Below are 24,804 nucleotides of genomic sequence, written 5' to 3' on the forward strand. Positions count from 1 at the left end.
TGTTAACGTATTAGACTTTCCATTTAATCATCATTACAGAGCGTGTGGAATGGATGTTTTCAATAGGACGAAAATGTTCGTAACAGAATAGATCCTATATTCATTCTGACTTGATGAGATAAAGCAATTGAGCCTACGTGATATTTGGTAACTAACAACTTCGTATTACTGATTATATTTCTTTGCTCTTAAAATCAAATTAAATTTAACCCAAAAAGTTTTTGCTCCTTCAAATTTTTATAATATATTTCCGCTATTAAATAAAATTAAATAAATTAAAATGTAAAAAATATGTTTGCACATGAGAGGATGATAAAGTCATCTCATCATAAAGCCAAAAGCATCCTCTTTTTAACTTTTTGTTTTGATTTGACAAATTATGATTGTAAGAGCAGCAGCCAATATATTTTACCTGTTTAGCATTATTTTTGGGGTGAAACACAGTTTTTTACATGAAATGTTACACCACCTAAAGCATTTCTGATTACAATCTTAGTTTCTCCCTACCTTTTATATCTCGGTATTAATTGAGAACCTGAGATTATAAATTATAAATTGCTGTTCTTTTCAACCATCAATAAGTTGGAAAGCAGCATAAAAAAATCAGAGAGATAAAGGGATCGTCTGCAACCCGATGGAAACTTTGGTGTCTTGTAGTACCACACAGCAGATTCCTTTCCCCTACTAAATCCGCACCAGCAACACAGTTCAATTTTTAAAGAAATATATATATATATTACACCGTCACCCGCTTTTTGTTGTCTTTGCTAATATAATCATTACTTCCATCCATCACTATAACAACTCCACTTCTGGTTGAGATGAGATTCTTTGCTTCTCTGCAATGAAATACCTTTTTTTTTTTACTTCCTTTTTTACTGCAACATATTATACTCAACTCTTCTGTTTATTTACTTTTTTAGCAGCTCCACCATTAGATTTGGTTAACCAAAACAAAGCATAACTGCAGTTGGTCACCATCTCTCTCTTTTTCTTTGCTTCCATGGCTCAATATGTATCCGTTGCAGAGGCTGCCTGAGTTGTGAAATCAGCTCATCAATGGGTTTCAACATGAAAATTTTCCGTTGCTTCTTCATCTTTCTCCTTCTTCCTCTTCTATTACTTCCTTCAATAGCTCTCAACAATGATGGGGTCCTTTTGCTTTCTTTCAAATACTCCATCCTCAGTGACCCATTATCGGTCTTGCAAAGCTGGAACTACGATGAAGAAACGCCATGTCAATGGTATGGAGTATCCTGCAATGAAATTGGAATGGTAACCAGCTTGGTCCTCCCCAATAGTCAACTCCTCGGTTCAATTTCAGAAGACATTGGTCATATCCAGCACCTTCACCACTTGGATCTTTCAAGCAATTTTTTTAACGGAACTTTGCCAAGCTCCATTTTCAATTCTACTGAGCTCCAGGTACTGTCATTGGGCGGTAATGTCATCTCTGGTGAGTTGCCTGAGACTATTGCTGGCATGGCTAGTCTTCAGATCTTGAATCTCTCTGATAATGCCTTGGCTCGGAAGATACCACAAAATCTCACTCTTCTGCAAAACTTAACTGTCGTATCTCTAAGGGGTAACTATTTCTCAGGTGATGTACCAAGTGGGTTTGATTCAGTGGAGCTGCTTGATTTGTCCTCAAACCTGCTCAATGGGACTCTCCCTTTAGATTTTGGTGGTGGTAATTTGGGTTTATTGAACTTATCTTACAACAAGATTTCAGGGTCTATATCACCGGAGTTTGCAGACAAAGTCCCTCATAATGCCACCATTGATCTTTCTTTCAATAACTTAACAGGGGCAATCCCAGAATCTTTGGTTAATCAGAAAATGGATTCGTTTTACGGAAACGTTGATCTATGTGGGAAACCATTGAAGAACCCATGCTCAATCCCTTCAACACTTTCAACACCCCCAAATATGTCTCAATCCATATCGCCAGCCATTGCGGTGATACCAAAGCCGATAGACTCAACACCCGGAGGACCAAATAATAACGTTCAAGCCCAAGCTCGAAGGAGTCTAAACCCAGGCACCATAGCAGCAATAGCTGTTGCAGATTTAGCCGGTTTATCAATTATCGTCATGGTCATTCTCTACGTGTACCAACTCAAGAAACGAAATGGTCTTCACACCCAAAGTACAACGAGTAACCTCGAGAAAAAGCCAGACGTGAATCCAGTCTCCACATTGATGCCGTCATCGTGTTCTTCATGCATGAAGATAAAGCTGGTGGAGACGTCGGAAACTGCCAGTTCGGATAGCGAGTTGGAAGAGAAAAACCAGGATTTTAACGTGAGCCCGGCTGAGGCGTACCAGAAAGGAGGCAAGCTAGTGATAGTGAACGAGGGAAACGAGCAGCTGGAATTAGAGACGTTGCTGAAGGCGTCGGCTTACGTGTTGGGGACTAGCGGGTCGAGCATCGTGTACAAGGCGGTGCTAGAGAACGGCACGGCATTTGCGGTGAGAAGGATTGGAGACAGTTCGGTGGCGAGGTTAAAGGATTTCGAAAGCCAAGTAAGAGGCATAGCCAAGTTAAAGCACCCAAATTTGGTTAAGTTGGTTGGGTTTTACTGGGGAAATGATGAGAAGCTTGTCATCTATGACTTCGTCTCCAATGGCAGTCTCGGCTGCTCCAGTTACAGTAAGTACCGCACATCTCCATATCTCTCCGTGCTTCCATTATCCGCGTACGTTAGAGTAAAATCGTTTCGTTTTGCTAAAATAAGCTGCATTATCGGTACATTTTAGTTAAACTGTTTACTATTTTGCTAAAACACGCCCATGAAACATGAACCGTAGGATTTTTCCCTGTAGGACCCCTTGATAATGAAGTGTAAGTTGTCTCCCTGACAATACTGTGAGGGTGCAGAAATTTGTGGGAGTATGGAATGGACGGTAGCCCGTAAAAAATGGTGACAAAAAATCTTTGTTATAAAAATATAAAGTATTGAGTCAGTGAAAGTTATAATAATGAAGAAAACTGCATAATAACGCCAAGGGCATGGCATGTGGTCATTCTGTCGCTTTATGTGGATAAACATTTTTTTATACATAAAGTAGAGGGACTGAAATGAGGTAAAATCTCAAATTTCAACATTGTCGAGGGATGAAAGCTATAATTAGATCATTACTTTTAACTCCATAGCTTGACAATTTTTGTACAGCGAAAAAACAATTTGTCTAACTATAGCAAATGGACTAAATCTACATCAAACTTATAGTATAGGGATCTTTTATAACATTTGACCTAGTTTTAGAGACATTTATTACGTGGGATTTGTCTGATACTCCTTGGAGCAATAGTCCTCTTCTCTTTGTTTTAGGATTTGCTAATTTGGTTTGTAGTTTAAGAAGAATGTGATTTTATAATTTTTTGGTATTTTCTTACCCAACAAAAAACCAAAGCTTAAAAGACAAAGTTTGCCTTATTGAATTGACCTAATTCTCGACAGGCTCGAGTTTCCATGGCTGTTTGATGAAATGATAGCACTCACTTAAAAAAAAGACATGATTGTTTATTGTTTTGTTTTATGAAAAACAGGAAGATTACCGGGCCCATCATCATCATTATCATCGTCCTCACCTTGCCGTTTAACTCTTGAAGCCCGTCTTAAAATCGCGAAAGGAGTGGGTCGGGGACTGGCCTACATTCACGAAAAGAAACAAGTGCATGGCAACATCAAGCCAACCAAGATACTATTAAACTCCAACATGGAGCCTTTAATAAGTGATCTAGGACTAGACCGTCTCGTCTTAGCCCGGTCCACGGCTTCTCGTGACGGTTCGCTCTACCCGTATCAAGCACCGGAGTCATTAAACAATCTCAAACCCAGCCCCAAGTGGGATGTCTACTCGTTTGGCATGATTTTGCTTGAACTTCTTAGTGGTAGAGTGTTGTCGGGTCGGGAATTAGGGCAGTGGACGGTGCCGGCGGGTTCGGTAGGGGAAGAGAAGAACCGGGCGGTTCGATTGGCTGACGTGGCGATAAGGGGTGAGGTTGAAGGCAGGGAAGAAGCCGTGCTGGGGTGTTTTAGATTAGGGTTTAGTTGTGCATCGTATGTGCCACATAAGAGACCGTCCATGAAAGAAGCTGTTCGAATCTTGGATAAAATGTCCTAAGATTCATCTTCGATCTCTTTATGTTAAAACCAATGATGCATTTAAGTCTTACAGAAGAAAAAGTTGTCCTTTGTTTATTTGTGGGTTTAATTAATGTGATTTTTTTTCCCTTTTTTTATTAAAAACTTGAATGCTTTTCATAAACAAAGGGATGGATTAATTGTTAATTTCCCGATTATGAGAGAAAAAAAAGGTGTAACCTGTTTTACCCATATTGATCAAATATTGAAAATGAATATCCAACACTTTATTTTTCACCTTTTAATTATTTAGTTATATTTTGACACCTTCATTCATTCGTTAACATACGTTATGCTTATGTAATGTATTAATTTACTTGATATCATGTTTATCTCGTCTCGTCAATGAAGCCTTAAGTCTTGAGTATTTAGGTTCAAGATTCACCATGTGTATTTAAAATATATTACATTTTTAAAGCATTCAAAGTTGAAACCCACAAAAATGAGTACAGTATATGGCACTCAACAATGAACCACCCAAGCTACATGTAACATTAGAAGGGAAACAAAGAAAGTTCGTCTTTGAGATTAGATGATTCACCAAATTATAGAGATTCCCCTATGGATGTTGGACGAATGGAGTCGATGTCGTTCAAAGACAAACTCATACAAGATTGGGGGTTGTCAAGTGCTAGAAACAATAAGGTTGTTGAAGGTGATGATATTGAGATTAAGGACGAAGGTGTGATCACTGGTGAGATCAATGGATATTGAGAATAACTATTACCTTGTCAAATTTAGATTGAAGGATGATTAAACTAAAGTGCTATCGGAGGGTCCTTGGACTATATATGGTCAACACCTTATAGTACAACCATGGTCTTTCTCCTTCACCACGTTGATTGAATTTCCAAGTGAAGTTTGTGTTTGGATTCCACTACCAAGGCTTCCTAGGGTGATGTATAAAAATAGCATCTTCAACGCTATTGAGAATACCATTGGTAAAGTTGTCAAGATAGATTATAATACCAAGAATGGTACGAGGGGTAGGTTCGCACGAATGGCGTTGTTTGTGGATTTGAAAAGACCTTTAATATCTAAGCTTTTCATTGATGGAAAATTACAAAGGGTCGAATATAAAAGGCTACCAAAGGTTTGTTTCTGATGGTCACTAAACTAATTATAATTATGACAAAGGCAAGCGCACCTATTGAATAATAGTATAGCTATGGTGAAAAGGGAATATCGTATCCATGAGGACTAAAAGTACTAGTAATTACCATTTTTTTCTATTATTTAGCCGATAAATTGAAGTGATTGTTTTTAATCTAAATTTACTAATCTAATTTAACTACGAACACAACAGAGAATGAAATAGGAAAATAATCGAAGATAACCAATGAGATAGACAATACCCAGGAAATAGTCCACCTAGACTTCATCTATTATTCTGAATCTGAATTAAATGATTTATTCACTTGTGTCTTGGTCCGTAGAAATCACTAAATTATGTTAATATCTCTTTCGAGAGTAAGAACAGCTATTCTTTCGAGAGTAAGAACAACTAACTCTAGGTTGATTAATTGAAATCTCTTTCTAATTAAAACCCCTATTGCGCATTAACTCGATCTATGGATTTCCCTACTAGATTTGACTCTAATCCGGTAGATTTATATCGTCCTATTTCTAGAATTGCATACAACTCCACTAAATTATGTTAGATCTACTCTTAAATATGGACTTTTGCTCCACTGAAATAAGCACATTAAACATGAATTAATATCCCAAAAATATTAAAACAAGAAATAAGCATACATAATTGAGAATAAGATCAAGTATTTATCATGTAAATCAGAAATCAAATAAAAAGATTCATCATAGGTTTCATCTTCATTAAGTATCTAGGAATTTAGTTCATAATCTGAAACCAAAACATCTCGAATTCAAAAACACTATAAGACATAAAGAAATTCAAATAAGCTTCGAAATAAGTTAAAAGGAGATCTTCAATCTTGAAGGAGATCCGCTTCTGAATTGGCTCTGATGGTGTTCTTCGAGTAATTTCTTCAATCTTCTTTGAGTGCTCATTTAGGTCTTCTTCTAATTGTTATTTATAAACTTTAGAATGCTCAGAAAGCCTAAAAATTGAGTTTTTCCGTGTGTTTAGAAAATAGGGTACGAAATCAACACAGGTTGGCACATAGGCATGTGGCCAGCCTGTGTGGAAATGTTCAGGCAGTGTGGATTCTGAAAACATCTCTTTTTGCTCGATTTTGACTTGTTATTCTCTCCTTTCGCTCCACTATACTTACCTAAGTATAGAAACATGAATTTAAGGGAATTAGGATCATCAAATTCACTAATTTACATAATAGATCATCCAAAAATGCATTAAGAATGGGATTAAAAACATGTTACTTTTATGGCTTATCAATTTCCAATATGGATGTTATGGTTATGGTAAAGACTATTGTTCTTTGAATGTCGACAGGACGATAAAGGAAGATAAGCCGACCAACCCTTGTCCGGCGAGGAAGATGGACTATTCGGTAGCTACCAAAAAACTTAGTCCCTAGATGATTGAATGAAAACCAAGGTACAAATCACGTCCTATTGATTCAAGTAATGTCGAGAACTAAGAGTAGTCAAACAAGTAAAGATTTGATATCCTTAATGATATCCAGGATATTAAGTTTCCAATTAAGAAAGATATGGAAGTTAATGAGGAGATTATGAATGTCAGTCTAAGAAAAAAGTGCATTTTAAACGTAAGGCTGAAATCAAGTTGCGTCTTAGACGTAAACCCATTAACATGAATGTTGGCTCCTCTTCAGGCCAAAAGATGAAGAAGACGATTAATTTAATTAGGTCTAAGATGTGTGAGTGATACTGATAAAGGAATAACAAATGAACCCTTTTTGAGTTTCAAGGCTACTAAAATGAAAATAGGTTTGGATAGTTTGAAACACACAGTTGTGGGTGTGGATGAAAATTTCAATCTAAACATTACAGTAAGGGAGGAAAATGAAAGTAGACTTGTGATGCAGTCCAACAGGAAAAATGACAATACTCCATCTGTTCGAATGATGCCTCCTGATCCAAGGGATCCAAAAATGGATTCTTGTTTAACCTCTGGTGAAGGAAGTGAAGTTAGTCCAAGACTGAAGGAAAATGGTTGGGTTTGTAAAACTCTCTACCCGACCCGAATCATTGGATTCGAATATCTAATCTTACAATACATAAACACTTAGCATAAATCTTACAACCAGCATAAAATTATTTTAAATTAAAACATATTTTTTATTTCTTTTTGTGCTATTCTTAAAATAAAAGAAGATGTTTAATAATTATATTAAAGTTTCAAAAATAAAATATGACGTAACAACTTAAAAATTTGTTAAAAAAAAACCCTTCATGGCGTAGTGTACTAAACGTCATACTCCTATGGTACCCTCTGTATGCATAATATTGCAACTCGAACTGCTACCTTGGTGCAATCCTGGTTTGGTCCCTGGCGTACCCACTCTTAAAGCATAACCTGCAACATAAATAAATACTAGTAGGTTCAAACAAACTTATTGAGTTTTAACCCAGATTACCTTGAAGCATTTGTTGTTGAATTTCTCATCTTGAATATTCTAGCTTTCCTTTCTATCTTTGACAGATACTTTCCTAATATTTGGTGTATACATATACACCAACTTCCATACTTGACCAACCTACACACTGTAACACCTCGAACTCGTCTTTGTCGTCGGATTAAGGTTAGGGAGTATTATGACACATATTGAAGCATTTAACATCATTAAACCATTCATATATTAATTTAAATATCAATAATCAAAACTAATATTATTCATAGCATAAATACGTCTACGGGCTTAAAATCGAGTTTAAGGGACCCTAAAAATAGTTTGGAAACAATCAGGGACTAATTTCAATCAAAATAGAAAAAAATGAAAATTTTGGAAAGTTTTGGAAACAGGGGTCACATGGTCATATGAAAGCGACCAACCCGTGTGGCCTCAAACACGGTCGTGTGGCTACCCTACACGTCTATGTGCTTAGACCGTGTAACTAGCTGTGACTGTGTGAAAAATCCTGCACTTAAAATTAATAAGGCATAGGACCGTGTAGTCAAGCCGTGTGTGACATACGGTCGTGTGACAGGCCATGTCTCAGGCCGCGTGCACATTAAAAAGCTTCCAAAACAAGGCAAAATTTCATCCAAAACTTAGGTACCAAGCCAAATCAAAATAATTCATTTCCATACTTTAAAAACACATTTAAACAAGCCTAAAACATGCCAAAACATTCAACTTAAGTGTCTAACCAATGTGTCTTTATTGACACCACAATTCAATATGGGCTTGTATAACAAAATTTTGGTATACACCAAAATATCTAAGGATATACTCTTAGAAAATTTAGCATGGGCTTGTATAACAAAATTTTATCTTTAAAAGTTTTGTATATACCAAGATTATGCTCTTAGAAAATTTAATATTTCGTTAAAAAATTTAGTAGTATTATGTAATTACAATTTTCCTAAGGAATTTTTATATATAAAAAAACAATTTTGCCTCCGCTAAAAGTAATAAAAATATATATATCATATTGTACCTAATTATATGGTAAAAAAGGTAAATTCTAAAATGGTCATTAAACTATTCTTTTCGTTTTATTTTGGTCACTGTACTATTAATTTTTCTTAGTCATTAAACTTTCTAGTTAGTTGTTGATAGATGAGGGACGAAAAGTTAATGCGGGCTTTTTTATTCATCTAATAACAAATTTAGCCTTTTAATATTTACATATTCTACCAATTTTGTCCTAAATATAAAATATTCAACAAATTTAGCTCTTAATGTTTATAAAATTTGTCATTTTGGTTTAAATTCTAAAAAAAAAAACATTTTGATTTGGAGTTCATTGAAATGCCAATTTAGTTAATTGAAATCATGGAATTGAAAAAATACAGAGCTTCATCAAAGATCGAGGGATCTTGATTTACACTTATGTATGACCAAATTGTGGAGATGGGTGGGTTTAGACAAATCCATCTCGACATTTTCATGAGAAGCAGGAGAACAACCGGAAAAAAAAACACATAATGGGCAGTTTAGAAAAAGGAAAAATTTGTAAATTTTGTGGGTTTTTTAAAAAAGTATTAATTTTTAAAAATTAGAACTAAATTAATAAATTTTGTAAATTTTGATGGCTAAATTTATTAAATTTTTAAAATTAAAACTAAATAGATAATTTTATAAACATTGAAGATTAAATTTGTTGAATATTTTATATTTTGGGTCAAATTAAAAGAAAATATAAACATTGGAGGACTAAATTTATTTAAACTAATAAAAATTTCACATCAGCACTAATGGTGATAAAAATATTTGATTTTGAAAAATTTTATCCAAATATTTATAGAAATGAAATTTCTTATCCAAACCTTAATTTATTTATCAATATTTATTACTTTAAAATGTCTAATTGATATGATATCATGGATTAATTGAATATAAGTTTAATTAATAAATGATTTAAAACTACCTTTTAAGAAAATAATAAATACTATTATAATGATATTTTTGTTTTCTAATATTTTATATAACATTTCAATTATTTTTATTTGTTATTATAAATCGAAAAATTTTAATATTTAGTCTACTATGTTATATTTTGTCTAAAACATCCTGCCCTAAATATTATCTCTATAAACTTTTGCGTAGTAAATAATAAAATTTACAAATTTTAATAAAATATTTTTTAAATAGTTTTTCATTTTCTACACTCAAATAATAAAATAATACATTCCGATTAAACCAACCAAACAAAATAAAATAATATATTTAATAAAATACCATTTTGAGTATCCTAATCATAAGCCGTCGGTTATGGAATAAAATCCGGCGGCGGTTATAGCCACAGGGATAGACAGCTGTTTTGTCCAGTAGCCGTCCGTCCTCCGGTGTCTGACCAAAAGCTCTCAACCATTGAACCGGGTGGGTCCTATCTGGAGGTAGACCAATCCTAGATTCTGCCCTACTTTTATGAGATGCTGGTCAGATCTTAGTATAATTCTATTTTCTAGTGACCTACACTGCACCTACCTCAACTTGCAACTGTTTCACGCCACTTCTAAAGCGCGTGGTGAATCCCTCCTCCTTCTCCCCCACCAACCCTAATACCTTAATTAAAAATTAATCTATATTTTGAATTGTTTTTATGAACCATATATAGATATTCTATATTAACACTTTCCTTTCTATTTAACATGAATCGAATAAAAAAAAATTTTTGAGTTAGACGAATTTTATTAAATCAAGTTGAGTGAGATAAAATTTTGCTATTCAGTTTAGGGGTTGGGTAGTTTGATATTCGGTTTATTCGAATTATTCAAATTATTTAAATTCAAAAACCAAACTCAATTTGAACTCGAAATTGAAAAAAAAAATTCAACTTGACTCGATTAACTAAATTCGAGTAATTCAAATTTTTATTTTTATTTTTATTTTTTCAAATTGAATCAAATTTTGCTTAACCCTACTCCCAATTACTCCATCATTACATAATAAAACCATTATATTTTAATTAAGTCAAAGTGTCAACTATTTAGGGTTAATTTAGGGTTCTTGTTGCGATTCAGAAACGCTTTTGAAAAGTTCGGTTTGAAAAAAAAAACTTGTGAAAAGGGTTGTTGGAAAATATTATGAAAAAATATAGTTTGTTGATTTAAAGTGTTTCATTATTGTGAAAATTACAGTTAAAAGTTAAAATGTTCATTATCTTAGATATGACATTGAAAATTAAAATAAATTAATTTAAATAATATTTAATTAATTTAAATATAATTACACATAAAATATATATTTTAAATACTTTTAAAATTAATAAATTATTTATAAATTTAATTACACATGAAATATTTTAAAAGTTTAAATATAATAATAAATAATATTTAAATAACTTAATATAATAATACATAAAATATAAATTAATCTAGAATTTGAAATACATTTTAAATAATCAATAATAGTTATATAACACTTCTTGAAAAATAACTTTATATATTTCTAATATGTTATCACTAATTTAATCTAAACATTTATTTTTACTTCGTAAAATTAAAATTATAAATTAAATAATTAAAAAAACAAGTAATCACAATTCTTTTTAACTTCAAAACCAAAATCATCCAAACACCATTTTTGATTTCTACATTTTTTAAATAAATATGCAAAAGTAAACTAAGCAAACAATACCATTACATGATTATATTAAACTTTGAGAACTAACAATAATTTCTCTTGAAATTTTGTCAAAAATCTGGACACTTTCTTTCTTGTCTGAGGTCATCTTTGTTAAAAAATCTGCAACTTTAATTTCTTATCTAGGAACATATCTTAATCTCCAATGACCATTATACTTTAAGATTTGAAGGATTCTCCTTACCAAGACAGAATTCGAGTTTGACTCTGGATTTCTCCATTTTTTTTGTCAACTTTTTTCATGCTTTTCATTCCAAAATCATTGTAAACCCAATTTTATTTACAATTTTAACATTCTATTTCAAAAGATTAAAATTTTCTTTGACTTAGCAAAGGCTCCTAACTAATGTAGAGTGTACTCGGAGGGGATTTGGCCCTGGTAGCCCCTGCCCTATCTGTGGCTATGAAACTGAAGATATCTTACATGTGCTTTGCGATTGCTCAACAGCAAAGGAAGTTTGGACGCTTGTTGTCCCTTTTGATCAATAGTACAGGTTTTCTCAAGAACTTTACATGAATGGTTGAATGATAATCTTTGCTCACATTTCAGGTTAGTAGGACGTGGGACTGCTTGGTCTTGTCTCTTTGGGTTAGTTGCTTCGTGCATTTGGAAAAATAGGAATCTTTTTGTGTTCCAAAATATTTCTTGGCCACCTACTGAGATCATCAAAATTTTCTTTGGATGGGCTCAGCAGTATGAGATAAGCTACATGAGATTTCAGTGAAATGACCACATATCTGATCCTCTGGCATCCTTGATGGATTCAAGGCTTCATTTATTTACTGATGGTGTGGTAGCCAGGGACAGCGAGAGGGCTTTGGGCGGTGGAGTTGGAGACCGGTTTGGAAATTGAATCTTGGGATTCAATCGATTTTTAGGGAGCTGCACACCTTTTAAGGCCAAACTCTAGGGTATTTTAGATTGTATGCTTCTCTTATTGAGTAAGGGATTCAAGAGAGGTAGAGTTCAAATTGTTTTTCTGGAAGTGGTCAAAGCCTTATAAAAGAATGGGAATTATTGTGCTTAGGAGAGTTCAGCAACTTTTAGAATCTGAAAGGTAATGGTGGATTTGGTATGTCCCTAGAGAAGTTAATACACTGGCTGACTGTTTGACAAAGATGAGTTTAGAATGGAAGACAAGCTTACAAATTTACAAGGATCCTCCTGATGAAGTCTCAAACGAGATAAAGTTAGTAGAACTTTTGCTCAAGAACACTTGATGTAATTTGTTTTTTTTTTTCCTTATCAGCAAAAGAAAGAATCCAACCCTATCTAAAAGTGTTATAGATTTTTAAATTATATATAACTTCAAAATGTTAAATGAAATATATATTATAAAATCTTATAAAAAATATATAATTAAAATATTATAAAATTATAATTAAATTAAATAAAAATAATTGTAAAGTTAAAAATATGATTATTTTAGTAAATTTTCCAATATGAAAACAATACAAGTTTAACTTAAACTCAACTTCAACTTAAAGAGTTTTTAGTGTTTTTCTCTTGTGTAACCCTACTTTACAAAAGTTACTCTTATTAAATAAAATAAAATATTAATGTATTTTAATATTTTAAATAATATTTTTCAAATCCAATTACATAAATAAATTTAAAAACAATGTGTATATTAACTCAAGATTTTGAAAATGTAAAATAAAAAGAATTGCAAAAATTTCTCATTACATTGTGAGTATAAATTTTAGTGTATTAATATAATGTGTATATAACTTGAAATTATCTTGATATTAAAATTTGATAATAATTTAAAATTATTTATAAAAAAGACATAGATTCATTTAGGTTAATTCTATCATTGTAGATTCTTTTTACTTTTACTTTGAGAAAGTAACTCGAAAATATTATATTTAAAGAAAAGTAAATTAATTTTTATATATCAAACATTGGAATCACATTCTAATCAATTAAATTTATAAATATCAAATTGGTTTTTACCCAAATAATATTAAATAAATAAATACCAGAATAGGATAACGCCACTAATATTCATGAATTTAGGAAAATTCTACAGTAAATAACTAATGCCACCTGACCAATTGGCAGCACCCCTTTCCTCTTAAAAAAATATTTTTTTGGGTGCAGTCTGACCAATCGGTTGCATCCGCATTTTTCAAACCCAAAATGCACATTGTTTTTTTACATGTATAAGCATAAAAACGAAAAAACATGAACTTTTTTTGGTGTCGCCAATGTGTCAGGCGGCACCTTATTATTTTTAATAAAATATAATTTTATTAAATTAAAAAAAATGATATAATAATTTCCAGTTATTGGAACCTGGACCCGTGACCAACAGGTCACATCCGCGGCAAGCCATCAGGTCGATGTCGCCTAACAGCTCGACTCATGGAATAAACAAAACCGTACACAGAACAATAAAGCTCAATGGTACTTCCATGATTCAAGTTAATTAAATATAACAATTATTCTTTTGAACAAATTTGATTCAAGTTCTAATATAATCGACTCATGTACCATCCACACCAATTCTCAATCAACATATCAATTATGCATATGTCACTAAGTGTACCAAATTATGTCATATGAATCAAACCAAACATTGTCTCAATTAACTAATCTAAGTGAACATATCATACTAACATATTAGTATTAATAACGTTTACCTTTCTATTGAATTCATAACATTTGATTATATCAACATATCATTTCCAAATCAAGTAGTTTAATTCACGGTTTTCCATATAGGCCCTCTGGGCTCATATAATCAGTTTGCATGGTTTTTTACATCCTATTGATATTCATATATCGCAAACATACATATGTTGTATTACCAACTCATATTTTCAATTCATTTAAAAAATAATTTAATCAATTTACAGTTATATTCCCTATTAATATGACTCAGACTTGAATGGATACACGGATTCCAGCCAACAAATCAATTTGGTACCCAATGCCTCATCGGAACGTCTAAAGTATATAGATTGTGCCCAGTGCTCATTGGTATAATTGAAGTAAAAATTGTGCCCAGAACTTATCGACATAAAGTCAAAGTAAACCATACTTTATCTATCCCATGGCATGCCAATTATATCCGACTCTGCCCGAACAGATAATAGGGTAACCAATTTTCCAATTTCATCATATAGTTCAACTCATATTTCATCATTCTCAATTCATCATCATTTCACCATTTCATCATATCATATAACATGATTCAATTCAATTCAATTCCATACCAAATAACATATATAAATTAAGTCATGTTATTTTCTATTTTATTCAATTTAGTCCACTATCTTGATATTTAATCTCAATCATAGCAATTCAGTTCAAACAAACAATATCAACTCACCTCAATACCATGAAAATGCTTTAGCTAAATTGATCTCAAATCATAGAAATACAAATCGAAATTCCGTGTCACTCGTCGTCGGCACTCACTTTTCCTTTCCCTCTCAACAACTCAGCGTCGTCTTTAGCTACGAATAATAATTCAATAAATAAGCAATATAAAATTTCATCCAATTCACATTCAAATATGAAGCATATTTTACTTTTTATTCCATTTAGTCCCTAAACTTGGGATTTGCATAACTTTTGATATATAGCTTCGAATTAAAATTTGATTTTACATTTACTCATTTGGAACCCTATACTTTCTATTCCTAACATAATTTCATGACAAGTTTTCATTTTATTCAATTTGGTCTCTAATGTAACAAATTTAACAACTAAACTTAATAAGTTTTACAATTTAGTCCTTTCATAAGCTAAGCTTAATTTCTATCAATTTCAAGCCTGATTTTTCAATTTCTCAACAATGGAAACTTATCAAAATTTCAATAATTGAACAAGTTGATACATGGGCTAGATAAATCAAGCTCTCATGATCAGAAATCTATAAAAATAAAAGAAAAATGGTTTAGAGGCTTACTTGAAATTATTGTCGAAGATCAAGAGTTTTGAAGCTTTCTTTTCTCTTTAGAAATAATGGACGGTTGTTGAAGGTTGAAGATGATGACTATTCTCATCTTTTTTTCCACTAAATTTTACTTATATACTAAAGTTAACTTGTAATTAAACTTAATTAATTAGTTTAATCTTGATTAATTATTCTTTAATAATCAATTAATTAACTCTAATGACACCCACCACCATCATCCACTAATATCTATTTTAAATTGGTTTATTAACTATTCTAGTCTCTTTATAATTGCTACCTACCTAAGTTCCCAAGCCTTTTCTTAATTAAAAATTTATAGCGATTGGAACTTAACAATTTAATCGCTACGCGTTAATTAATCACATTCTGGCTAAATTAATTAATCGAATTTCAATATATTTTTATAATAACTCCATAAATATTCCTATTTAATATTTACAAACTTAGTTTATGAAAATGGGATTCTGAAACCGTATTTTTCGACACCAATGGAAACTGGGTTATTACAAGAGAGCACTTTAAGCATACCTCTAGACTTCTACTGATACTTAGGGGGACTTCTACCCATACAAGTCTACTTTTACCCATACATTTTGTGAGTTGTATTGATACAAGTCTATCTGCAATGCTACTAACAGCTAGAAATCATCCCAACGACTATAAACAATCGCAAAATTTTCTTTTGTTATAAATGCACTTCAAGACATAAGAGAGACATATCCAATCATTAAACACAAGAGAATCAACTTAAAATCTTTATTTTCCTTCTTTCTCTTGTACATATTCATCAGGAGCTTCTTGTAATGTCTTTTCTTACTCTCAAATCTTTGTATGTAGAGCTTCAATTTGCAAACACACACCTATTAGAGGTTCATTATTAATTTGCTCATCCTCTCTTTATTGTAAAGAGTATAGTTAAGGTTTTTAAGGTATAGAACCTTAGAGGATTAAAAGGATTGCTAGTTGAGCCTTGTAAAAGTTAGAAGGTTTTAGTTAAGCCATAAAGACTAGGGGGAATGTTCTATCTTAGCCTTGTGAAAAAGATAGAGATTGTAAAAGTTATACCTTCATCTTGAAAGATATTAATTCAAGTATATTGGATTGGGAAATCCTTGGTTGAGGTATACCAAGATAGTAGAGGTCGGCAATTGAGATTAGACCACTATAAATCGCATTGTCCAAACTTTTCTTTTCTTTCCTTATCATTTAGAAAAGTTTGCCAAAAAAAAAAAAACTAATTCACCCCTCTTGATATTTTCAGGCCCAATAAAGTTAAATATTAAGAAAATCATTGAAAAAATACTTTTTAATATTGTTTGATAAGTTTTGCTTCCATCACTAAAAAATAAATAAATTTCATCACTATTTTATATGTTTGGTTATTATTATTTGATATTTAATAATACTGACTTTACAAAAGTGTGATTTTTTTTATCATTTTCTAAAAGAAATATGTTTATCAACTAATAACTATTTATATTAATGTAGAATAAAATGGAGGTTATTAACATTGATAAGTCATACATATGCCAATAAAACTGCATAGTGAAGTAATGGCGGTTCAAAAAGTAAATATTGGTTCAGCTTTAGGCGATAATTAATTTAATGTTTGAACTGTGAGATTCAAAATCATGCTTACATTCTTCGTATTGATATTTGTTAATTTGAAATCACACTTACACTTTGTATTAATATTCGTTAATTCTTTGATTTATGAGGTAAACTCAGTAATTTTACAATATTGTTTTAGCATTAAATTGAGAAGGTCTTCTTGGTTCGACGTTGGATGACATATCATTGTTGAGTCGATACAATCTATAATTGTCGTATTTATCTCATCGAATAATAAATTAACATGATCAATTGAGTGAATGATTGGATCCATCAAAGAAATTAACGATCAAGTTGATTTGGATCACTATAACCAATTTATCGATTATAGAATCAAATATATTGTTGTATATCAATTCGAAACAGGAATCAAAATCGCCATGGATTTATTCAATTTTTGTGTTATCCAATTTTAATTTTTAATATTTTGCAAATTTATTTTTAATTTTAACATAGAATTTTATTTAATTACAATCTTAAAAATCAACTTTGGAAAAGAAAACGTGGAGATTACTTCACTTGAGTGTTAATTATAGTAAGATGCTAATTGAATATAATTTCTTTTAAAAGGAATTATAATCCCCATTCTCATCCTGGTCGAAAGCTACGGCGCGTGCAATCCTTCTAGGTCTCATTCATTGAATCTCACCAAACTCAGAAAAATGGTCTAATCTTTTCGTCAACCCTTGTACTCTTTAAACTTAAAAATTTAGTTTTTACAAAAATTAATTCTCTAAATGTATGATTTAAAAATTAAAATGATAACATTGTTAACTATAAATGTATAATATATAATATATAATATATGATTTAAAAGTAAAATTTAACAAAAAATTACTGATTAGACTTTAATTTTGAAATAGAAAAGTAGGAAACTATGAAGAAAAACTAAAATTATGAAAATATAAGTCGATGGACTCAATTTTAAAAGTATAAAAAGAAAAAGGACTGGTGAAAGAGTTAAACCCACTGAAAATAAATATAAATTCCACTCTCCCCCTCTACTTTCCCTCGCAGTATCTTCTTCGCCCACCTTCCCTCCCATTGAAACCTATTCGATATTTTCACCTTTTGCATCACTTCGATGATGGCTTCTCTCAAAACCCCAACACTCAAAACCCCATCTTTTGCCCTTTCTTCTAAACCCCGCCTCCCTTCTGCCTTCTCCGCCGCCTTCCCCAACACCGCCCGCTTCTCACGCTCCCAGCCTCAACGCCGCCGCTTCTTAATCGTAACTGCTTCCTCCTCCTCTTTCTCCAACAAGCCCACCGTCCTCGTCGCGGAGAAGCTCGGCGAGGCGGGTTTAACGCTGCTCAAGGAGTTCGCCAACGTGGACTGCTCTTACAACCTCTCCCCCGAAGAGCTCTGCACCAAGATCTCGCTTTGCGATGCCTTGATTGTGCGCAGTGGAACCAAAGTTAACCGAGAGGTCTTTGAATCTTCAGGCGGGAGATTGAAAGTCGTTGGGAGAGCCGGTGTTGGGATCGATAATGTGGATCTGTCTGCCGCCACCGAGCATGGTTGTTTGGTCGTCAATGCGCCTACTGCTAATACCGTTGCGGCGGCTGAACATGGTATCGCGCTCTTGGCTGCCATGGCTCGTAACGTCGCTCAGGCTGATGCTTCCGTCAAGGCTGGTGAGAATTGATTTTGAATTTTTCTGGGTAACTTTTACATTCCATGTTTATTGCTTAGATCCCAGATTTTATTACTTTGTGAGTGATTAATTCCATGGATTCAATATTTGGGGAATCCTTGACTGTGTGTAAGAAGTATATTCGAATTATTGGCAGTTTAAAGTGATGTAATATGAGATTGTGGGATCATTCATCATAATTCTCTATGAATGCCATTGATATTTTAGTTGTTAGCCAGATTTCTAAGAAACATCCAGCTTATGTGGTTTTATATGATGTAGGGAAATGGCAGAGGAACAAATATGTGGGTGTATCCCTTGTTGGGAAAACGCTTGCTGTTTTGGGTTTTGGAAAGGTTGGATCCGAAGTAGCTCGGAGAGCTAAGGGGCTTGGCATGCATGTTATTGCACACGATCCTTACGCCCCAGCTGATCGTGCTCGTGCTATAGGTGTAGAGTTGGTGAGCTTTGATGAGGCCATAGCGACTGCTGATTTCATCTCTCTACACATGCCTCTCACCCCTGCTACTAATAAGATGCTCAATGATGAGACGTTTGCTAAGATGAAGAAAAGTGTTCGAATTGTCAATGTTGCTCGTGGGGGTGTGATTGATGAAGAGGCTCTTGTGAGGGCATTGGATGCTGGGACTGTAGCTCAGGCTGCTCTTGATGTTTTCAGCGAGGAGCCACCGAAACAGGACAGCAAGTTGGTGCAGCATGAGAGGGTTACTGTCACTCCACATCTTGGTGCTAGTACAATGGAGGCTCAGGTTAGTTAATTGTTTAGTGAATATATTCTTGTCTCACTTGTTTAGCTAATTGTTTAGTATATCAAGTTCAGCATTGGTATGTTTTTACAGGAAGGAGTGGCTATTGAAATAGCAGAGGCTGTTGTTGGAGCCCTGAAAGGGGAACTTGCTGCGACTGCAGTCAATGCACCAATGGTTCCTGCTGAGGTACAATGAGTTACTATTGATCTCGCTCTCTGTTTTATTTCATTATTCATTTAGGTTTGCTGTTTCGCTTATCTGCTCTTCCCCTACAGGTTCTAACAGAGTTGAAACCATATGTTGAACTCGCTGAGAAACTTGGGAGGTTGGCTGTCCAATTGGTAGCTGGCGGAAGTGGTGTTAAAACTGTAAAAGTATCATATGCTTCCTCTAGAGCCCCAGATGACCTTGACACAAGGTTGCTCCGCGCAATGATCACAAAGGGCATAATTGAGCCTATTTCCAGTGTTTTTGTGAACCTGGTTAATGCTGATTACACTGCTAAACAAAGAGGACTGCGGATTACAGAGGAACGCATCCTTTTAGATGGTTCACCTGAGAGTCCACTAGAGTCCATCCAAGTTCAGATTGCGAATGTGGAATCAAAATTTGCCAGCGCCATGTCAGAGAGCGGTGAGATCAAGGTTGAAGGACGGGTGAAGGATGGAATTCCCCATTTGACGAAAGTAGGGTCATTTGAAGTGGATGTGAGCTTGGAAGGTAGCATTATACTTTGCAGACAGGTTGATCAGCCAGGCATGATCGGGACTGTCGGCAGCATTTTGGGCGAGGAGAATGTGAACGTGAGCTTCATGAGTGTTGGGAGGGTTGCTCCAAGGAAGCATGCAGTGATGGCCATTGGAGTTGACGAACAACCCAGCAAAGAAACTTTAAAGAGGATTGGTGAAGTCCCTGCCATTGAAGAGTTTGTTTTCCTCAAGTTGTAGGCTGGCTGTGTCAGTACCGATAGGGGATGGTTGGGCATTTTTATACTACATTGTATTGTAGTGCACAATTTTGAAAAATTGTGGTTTGAGTGTGTCTTGTTATGTTGTTGTAGGTTTTAGGGTAATGAGAGGGGGAGAAGGAATAATTGAGCTGTGGAACAAAGAGTCTTTTTGTTATTTGTCTGATGGAGATTTGCATACGGTTTCTATCAAATGTAGGATCTGCTTTCTGCTTTATGTGCTAATTATAATAGCCATATATATATAAAGCTTTCATGGCATTTTCAATTTTTCCAAAGCATTACAACACATTGAGTCAGTGTTAATGCAAAGTCAATTTTTTTAATCAAATTTGAACTCAAATCCCATTTGCTGGTAAAAAATCAACTTGTTTAACCTAAACCGAAATGATCTACTAGAAATGATTTGACAAATCAGATTACATACCTGACAAATAATTCGACATCTAAAGCGAACATTTCACCCGAAGAAGCCTGCATATAAAGCAACATCAGTTTCCATTGAATGTGAGCAAAGCATCCAGGACAGCAACAGCTTGGATGTATAGGCAAACTACAATATTAAACGCATGTTTCCCTTGAATTTGATTAATATATCATTTGGTAATTGAGTTTGGTTCTAATATTTAATTTGATACTTATATCAAACAACATCATGTGACCTAATAAATGTTTGACACATGTATTAAGTACTTAATTGAGACAAAAATAACCCGTAAGTACTAAATGGAACATTGAAACTAAACTCAAGTATCAAATTGTAAAAACCATTAAAGTACCAAAGTAAACATTGAAGTCAAAAGTTAATTACCAAATAGTATATTAACCCAAAGAATTTCGGCATCCCTACACCTTTGCCTCCTATAGCCAGCGTTAGTTGGTGTTTTGACAGATATGTTGCTTTGACTGTAATTCATCTGTCTTGCTGACAACTAAAGGATAACATGTCTTAAGATTGTTCAAGAATTTCAGCTCTAAGCTTACTTGAATACCTTCCTCCGTTGATGTTTCTTAATTATAACACATAAATTTTCTGTTTTTTTACAGTGTTTCATCAGTTTCTAGCATAGGAAATGCTCAGTGAATTGGTTTGAGGCAGCCTGCAACTGGTGTCCGGTCATAACACCTATAAAAGATTAAAAACATTTCAGACATTCTCTGCTGACATTTTAAGCAATTAGCTCAATGGAATCTGATTACTCCATTAATGATTTTTTTTAAAGAAAAAAAAAGGAATTTAAGACAACTATGTGACACCAGAGGTCACAGAAAGCAACTGGGACTTAACATTCTTTTCTTCAATCAGAACATATTCTTGTTTAGCCTTAAAAGCCCCAACAGTGCCAACAACACTTGGCAAATGGTATATGGCTTACAACACAAGGGATCACTCCTTTTTTGTTTTCTCTTTGTGCTTTCATAGGTTTTCTTGTTGGAACAACAATCCTCAAATATTTTTTTTGCACTTGAAAGAAAAACACACACATACATAGATAACATATTCTGGTTTAGTTGGGTGAAGCAATTGGGGAAATGGGGGCATCCATAGCTAAAATAGCCAAGAAGTTGGGGTTCCTTCCTCAGTGTAGAATAAGGATTGTGATGGTGGGTCTTGATGGTTCAGGCAAAACAACCATTCTTTATAAGCTCAAGCTTGGAGACCTGCTTAAAACCAAGCCCACTATTGGTACTCATCTTTCCTTCCATTGCTGCCTATCATGCTTTCTTTTCTCTCATATTAACTTCTTTCACCCATCCTGCTTTTATCTTTCTCTTTTCCTTTTAAGTTAAATTCTGAATTTCCTCCGGTTACTTGCAATGCTTTGATTCGTCGGAATTTGATATTCTTCCACTTTACTGAATTTAAGAAATTATTGCTGTTTTTTCGATAAGTTAGTTCCTTTAATTTATTAACATTTTATCATCTTACTTTACTTTATGAAAATTAAGAAATTAATCCGATTGGTTCAAGCATCTCATATTTATCTTTTAAGTTCGGTTTTAAAAAAAATTAAGAAGTTAGTCTCTTTATTTTAATTCATCGAAAAATATGATATTTGTATGTTATAAAAATTAAGAAACTAGTTTTTTGATATATACATAAGAACGAATCTAGGGGTTCGTAGAGGCCCCCCAAAAAAAATTCAGTTTGATTCTTTAAAATTTTTAATAAAGATAAAGATACATTTTAACTTCTGTATGTGGGAGCCACTTTTTCCGTAAGCAAAAGGACTAAAATGATAAAATTTTAATTTAATCTTTTAAAATTATAATTTTACTATTCTAAAACTATAATTTAATTTAAATACTTGAAAAATTTTCTAGAAGCAGCTAATTTCTGCTACTTTATTATATGTATACGGTTAAATTGGTGGTTTTGTTAATTTTTACATATTTTTATGTTAGAAATTTTAACATAAGAATTTAATAATATTATTTATTTGGATTAAATTTTTATTTTTGAAGACCAAAATTTATATCGGAAATTTAGGGCCTTTTGTTTACATTTCTTATTGAGCAGGGTTTAACGTTGAGACCATACAGTATAAAAGCATATGCTTCGATGTATGGGATATTGGAGGGGACAGCAAGGTAATGTTTTTTATTAATTGAAAATCTTATTTATTGTATCAGCTTATTTTCTTTCGGAAAAAAAAAAGTTTTTAAAATGTTAAATTATTTTGGGTTGAGTTGAGATTTTGTCTCTCGAATGTTTGAAGAGGTCATTTAAAGACGTGATGATTAAATCCTATGAAGTATACAATGCTCACATCCCCTTAATAAGTGATCATGCATCATGCATGGCTTGATTAGATAATGTATTCTAATTTTGTGAATCCTCACCTTCAACTTAGACTCTTGCCAAAGTTAGAGACATTACCCCAATAGACAATACCGATCCATTGAAGGATTCATTGACTCTAGATGAATGACACTTTAAAAACTTATTAAGAGGAATCGATTTCCCTTCAAAAAAAAATATACTTTTATATGTTAAATGAATGAGGTCGGAAGGAGTACTTTAATTCAATTGGTCAAGTAGTGTAAATGTTGTTTTTCCCCTTTTTCTTTTTTTAACTTTAATCAAATTGAATTATTCATTTTGAACCTCTTAAAAAATTTAATTTAAATCATTTTAAATTTAATGGTATAAAAAGTTCTCGAAGTTAAAAGAAAATGACCTAAGTTTTTTTCAATTTTTTACACTAAATTGAGTCCCTAAACTGATAATCGATGTCAATGTGGATCATTAATCAAAATTGTTAATTTAAGAAATTAATTGAATACAAAAATTAGAAGAGAATTAATTGAATTTTTTGAAAATATCATTTTAATGGGATGTTTTAGCTTTGAGTCAATATAAAATTTGAGTGGGTGAATGAAATACAATAGAGACTAATTTGGTAAATAACACAGATTCGGCCACTGTGGAAACATTACTTCTTGAACGTCCAGGCTATTGTGTTTGTGGTGGATAGCAGCGATAGAGAAAGAATCTCAGAAGCTCGGAAAGAGCTCCATTGGGTTTTGGCTGATGTTAGTAAGCTTTTCATTTTCTATATATTTTTATTTTCACCCATTCTTCATTTTTCTTAAAAAAATATTTGTGTTGTGATGTTACATATTTAGACACCAAAATGAGATTATGTCACTATCTATCAATTGAACGGGAAGACAAGAATAATATTATTCATACAAGCAAATGATCTTTTCGTATGGAACATTGCAAATATATTTTTACAAGAACCTAAATGTACACCATAGAAGAAATTGCAATTTTGATCAATACCACCTAATGTTGTCTCCTTTGCTTTTCTTAAAAGTATCCATGTTTAACATCCAAGCCTAGCACATAATTAAATACAGGTATTGGTTATGAGCATGTACTTTATTAATTCTTGTTGTCATTGCAGAAGGAACTGGAGAATGCAGCAGTGTTAGTGTTGGGCAATAAGCAAGACCTGTCAGACGCCATGTCTTCCTCTGAGATGGCTGATAAACTTGGTTTACACAGTCTTGGTCAGCGACCCTGGTAATAACTGTTTCAATTGTCCCTCGTTCAGATTGCATGCCATGGGTGATTGTTAGTTAGGGAATTTAAGGGTTTGATGTTGTTTGAGCAGGTATATCCAGAAAACTTCAGCTTGCAGTGGTTATGGACTGTATGAAGGCCTGCATTGGCTATCCAACAACATCTCAAACACCGCAGATTCGTGCTCATATAATCACTTTCCTAATCCTTTTTCTCGCCCACATAAAATTGATTTAACACTCGTTGAAATTGAAAACGTAATATTACTTTGAAAATCTTGTACTACTCCTTTTTTCCAGGTTGATATGAGTATATATATTGTGAACCATAGGGGGAATATATTTATTAGGATTTGGAGGATATTTTCATAAATTTTGATTCGGGAAATATATTTTAAAAATATTGAGAATCAACCAGGGCTACTTTCACTACATTTTCATGCACAAACATTAAACTATTTAGGGGTAATCTTCTTATTTACTTACTAAACTTT

The 24,804-nt window shown here is 33.0% G+C and overlaps 3 protein-coding genes across 3 annotated transcripts; all 3 read left to right on the forward strand.

The window, feature by feature from the left end:
• Positions 1-436: 436 nt before the first annotated feature.
• Positions 437-4,367, forward strand: LOC108483976 (receptor protein kinase-like protein At4g34220). The gene is made up of 2 exons (XM_017787556.2): positions 437-2,653; positions 3,554-4,367. The coding sequence occupies exons 1-2, from the start codon at positions 1,060-1,062 to the stop codon at positions 4,129-4,131; spliced, it is 2,172 nt and encodes a 723-aa protein (XP_017643045.1). The 5' UTR covers positions 437-1,059; the 3' UTR covers positions 4,132-4,367.
• A 13,506-nt stretch (positions 4,368-17,873) lies between these two features.
• On the forward strand, positions 17,874-20,527 carry LOC108486367 (D-3-phosphoglycerate dehydrogenase 1, chloroplastic-like). The gene is made up of 4 exons (XM_017790395.2): positions 17,874-18,542; positions 18,824-19,311; positions 19,402-19,497; positions 19,587-20,527. The coding sequence occupies exons 1-4, from the start codon at positions 17,990-17,992 to the stop codon at positions 20,256-20,258; spliced, it is 1,809 nt and encodes a 602-aa protein (XP_017645884.1). The 5' UTR covers positions 17,874-17,989; the 3' UTR covers positions 20,259-20,527.
• A 1,027-nt stretch (positions 20,528-21,554) lies between these two features.
• On the forward strand, positions 21,555-24,724 carry LOC108485502 (ADP-ribosylation factor 2-like). The gene is made up of 5 exons (XM_017789354.2): positions 21,555-21,965; positions 22,800-22,870; positions 23,696-23,815; positions 24,193-24,311; positions 24,403-24,724. Exons 1-5 carry the CDS (start codon positions 21,812-21,814, stop codon positions 24,581-24,583), a joined length of 645 nt encoding a protein of 214 aa, XP_017644843.1. The 5' UTR covers positions 21,555-21,811; the 3' UTR covers positions 24,584-24,724.
• Positions 24,725-24,804: the final 80 nt, after the last annotated feature.

This window comes from Gossypium arboreum, chromosome 13, assembly GCF_025698485.1.
Source record: "Gossypium arboreum isolate Shixiya-1 chromosome 13, ASM2569848v2, whole genome shotgun sequence".
NCBI lineage: Eukaryota > Viridiplantae > Streptophyta > Magnoliopsida > Malvales > Malvaceae > Gossypium > Gossypium arboreum.

What these genes read in the sequence shown, in the direction of transcription:
- LOC108485502 (XM_017789354.2), top strand. Translation starts at nt 21,812, where the DNA reads ATGGGGGCATCCATAGCTAAAATAGCCAAGAAGTTGGGGTTCCTTCCT. An exon ending in ATATTGGAGGGGACAGCAAG is followed by an intron (nt 22,871 to 23,695) that starts GTAATGTTTTTT and finishes TAAATAACACAG; the next exon opens with ATTCGGCCACTGTGGAAACA. An exon ending in TCCATTGGGTTTTGGCTGAT is followed by an intron (nt 23,816 to 24,192) that starts GTTAGTAAGCTT and finishes TTGTCATTGCAG; the next exon opens with AAGGAACTGGAGAATGCAGC.
- LOC108486367 (XM_017790395.2), top strand. Translation starts at nt 17,990, where the DNA reads ATGATGGCTTCTCTCAAAACCCCAACACTCAAAACCCCATCTTTTGCC. An exon ending in TGATGCTTCCGTCAAGGCTG is followed by an intron (nt 18,543 to 18,823) that starts GTGAGAATTGAT and finishes TATATGATGTAG; the next exon opens with GGAAATGGCAGAGGAACAAA. An exon ending in CACCAATGGTTCCTGCTGAG is followed by an intron (nt 19,498 to 19,586) that starts GTACAATGAGTT and finishes CTTCCCCTACAG; the next exon opens with GTTCTAACAGAGTTGAAACC.
- LOC108483976 (XM_017787556.2), top strand. Translation starts at nt 1,060, where the DNA reads ATGGGTTTCAACATGAAAATTTTCCGTTGCTTCTTCATCTTTCTCCTT. An exon ending in TCTCGGCTGCTCCAGTTACA is followed by an intron (nt 2,654 to 3,553) that starts GTAAGTACCGCA and finishes TATGAAAAACAG; the next exon opens with GAAGATTACCGGGCCCATCA.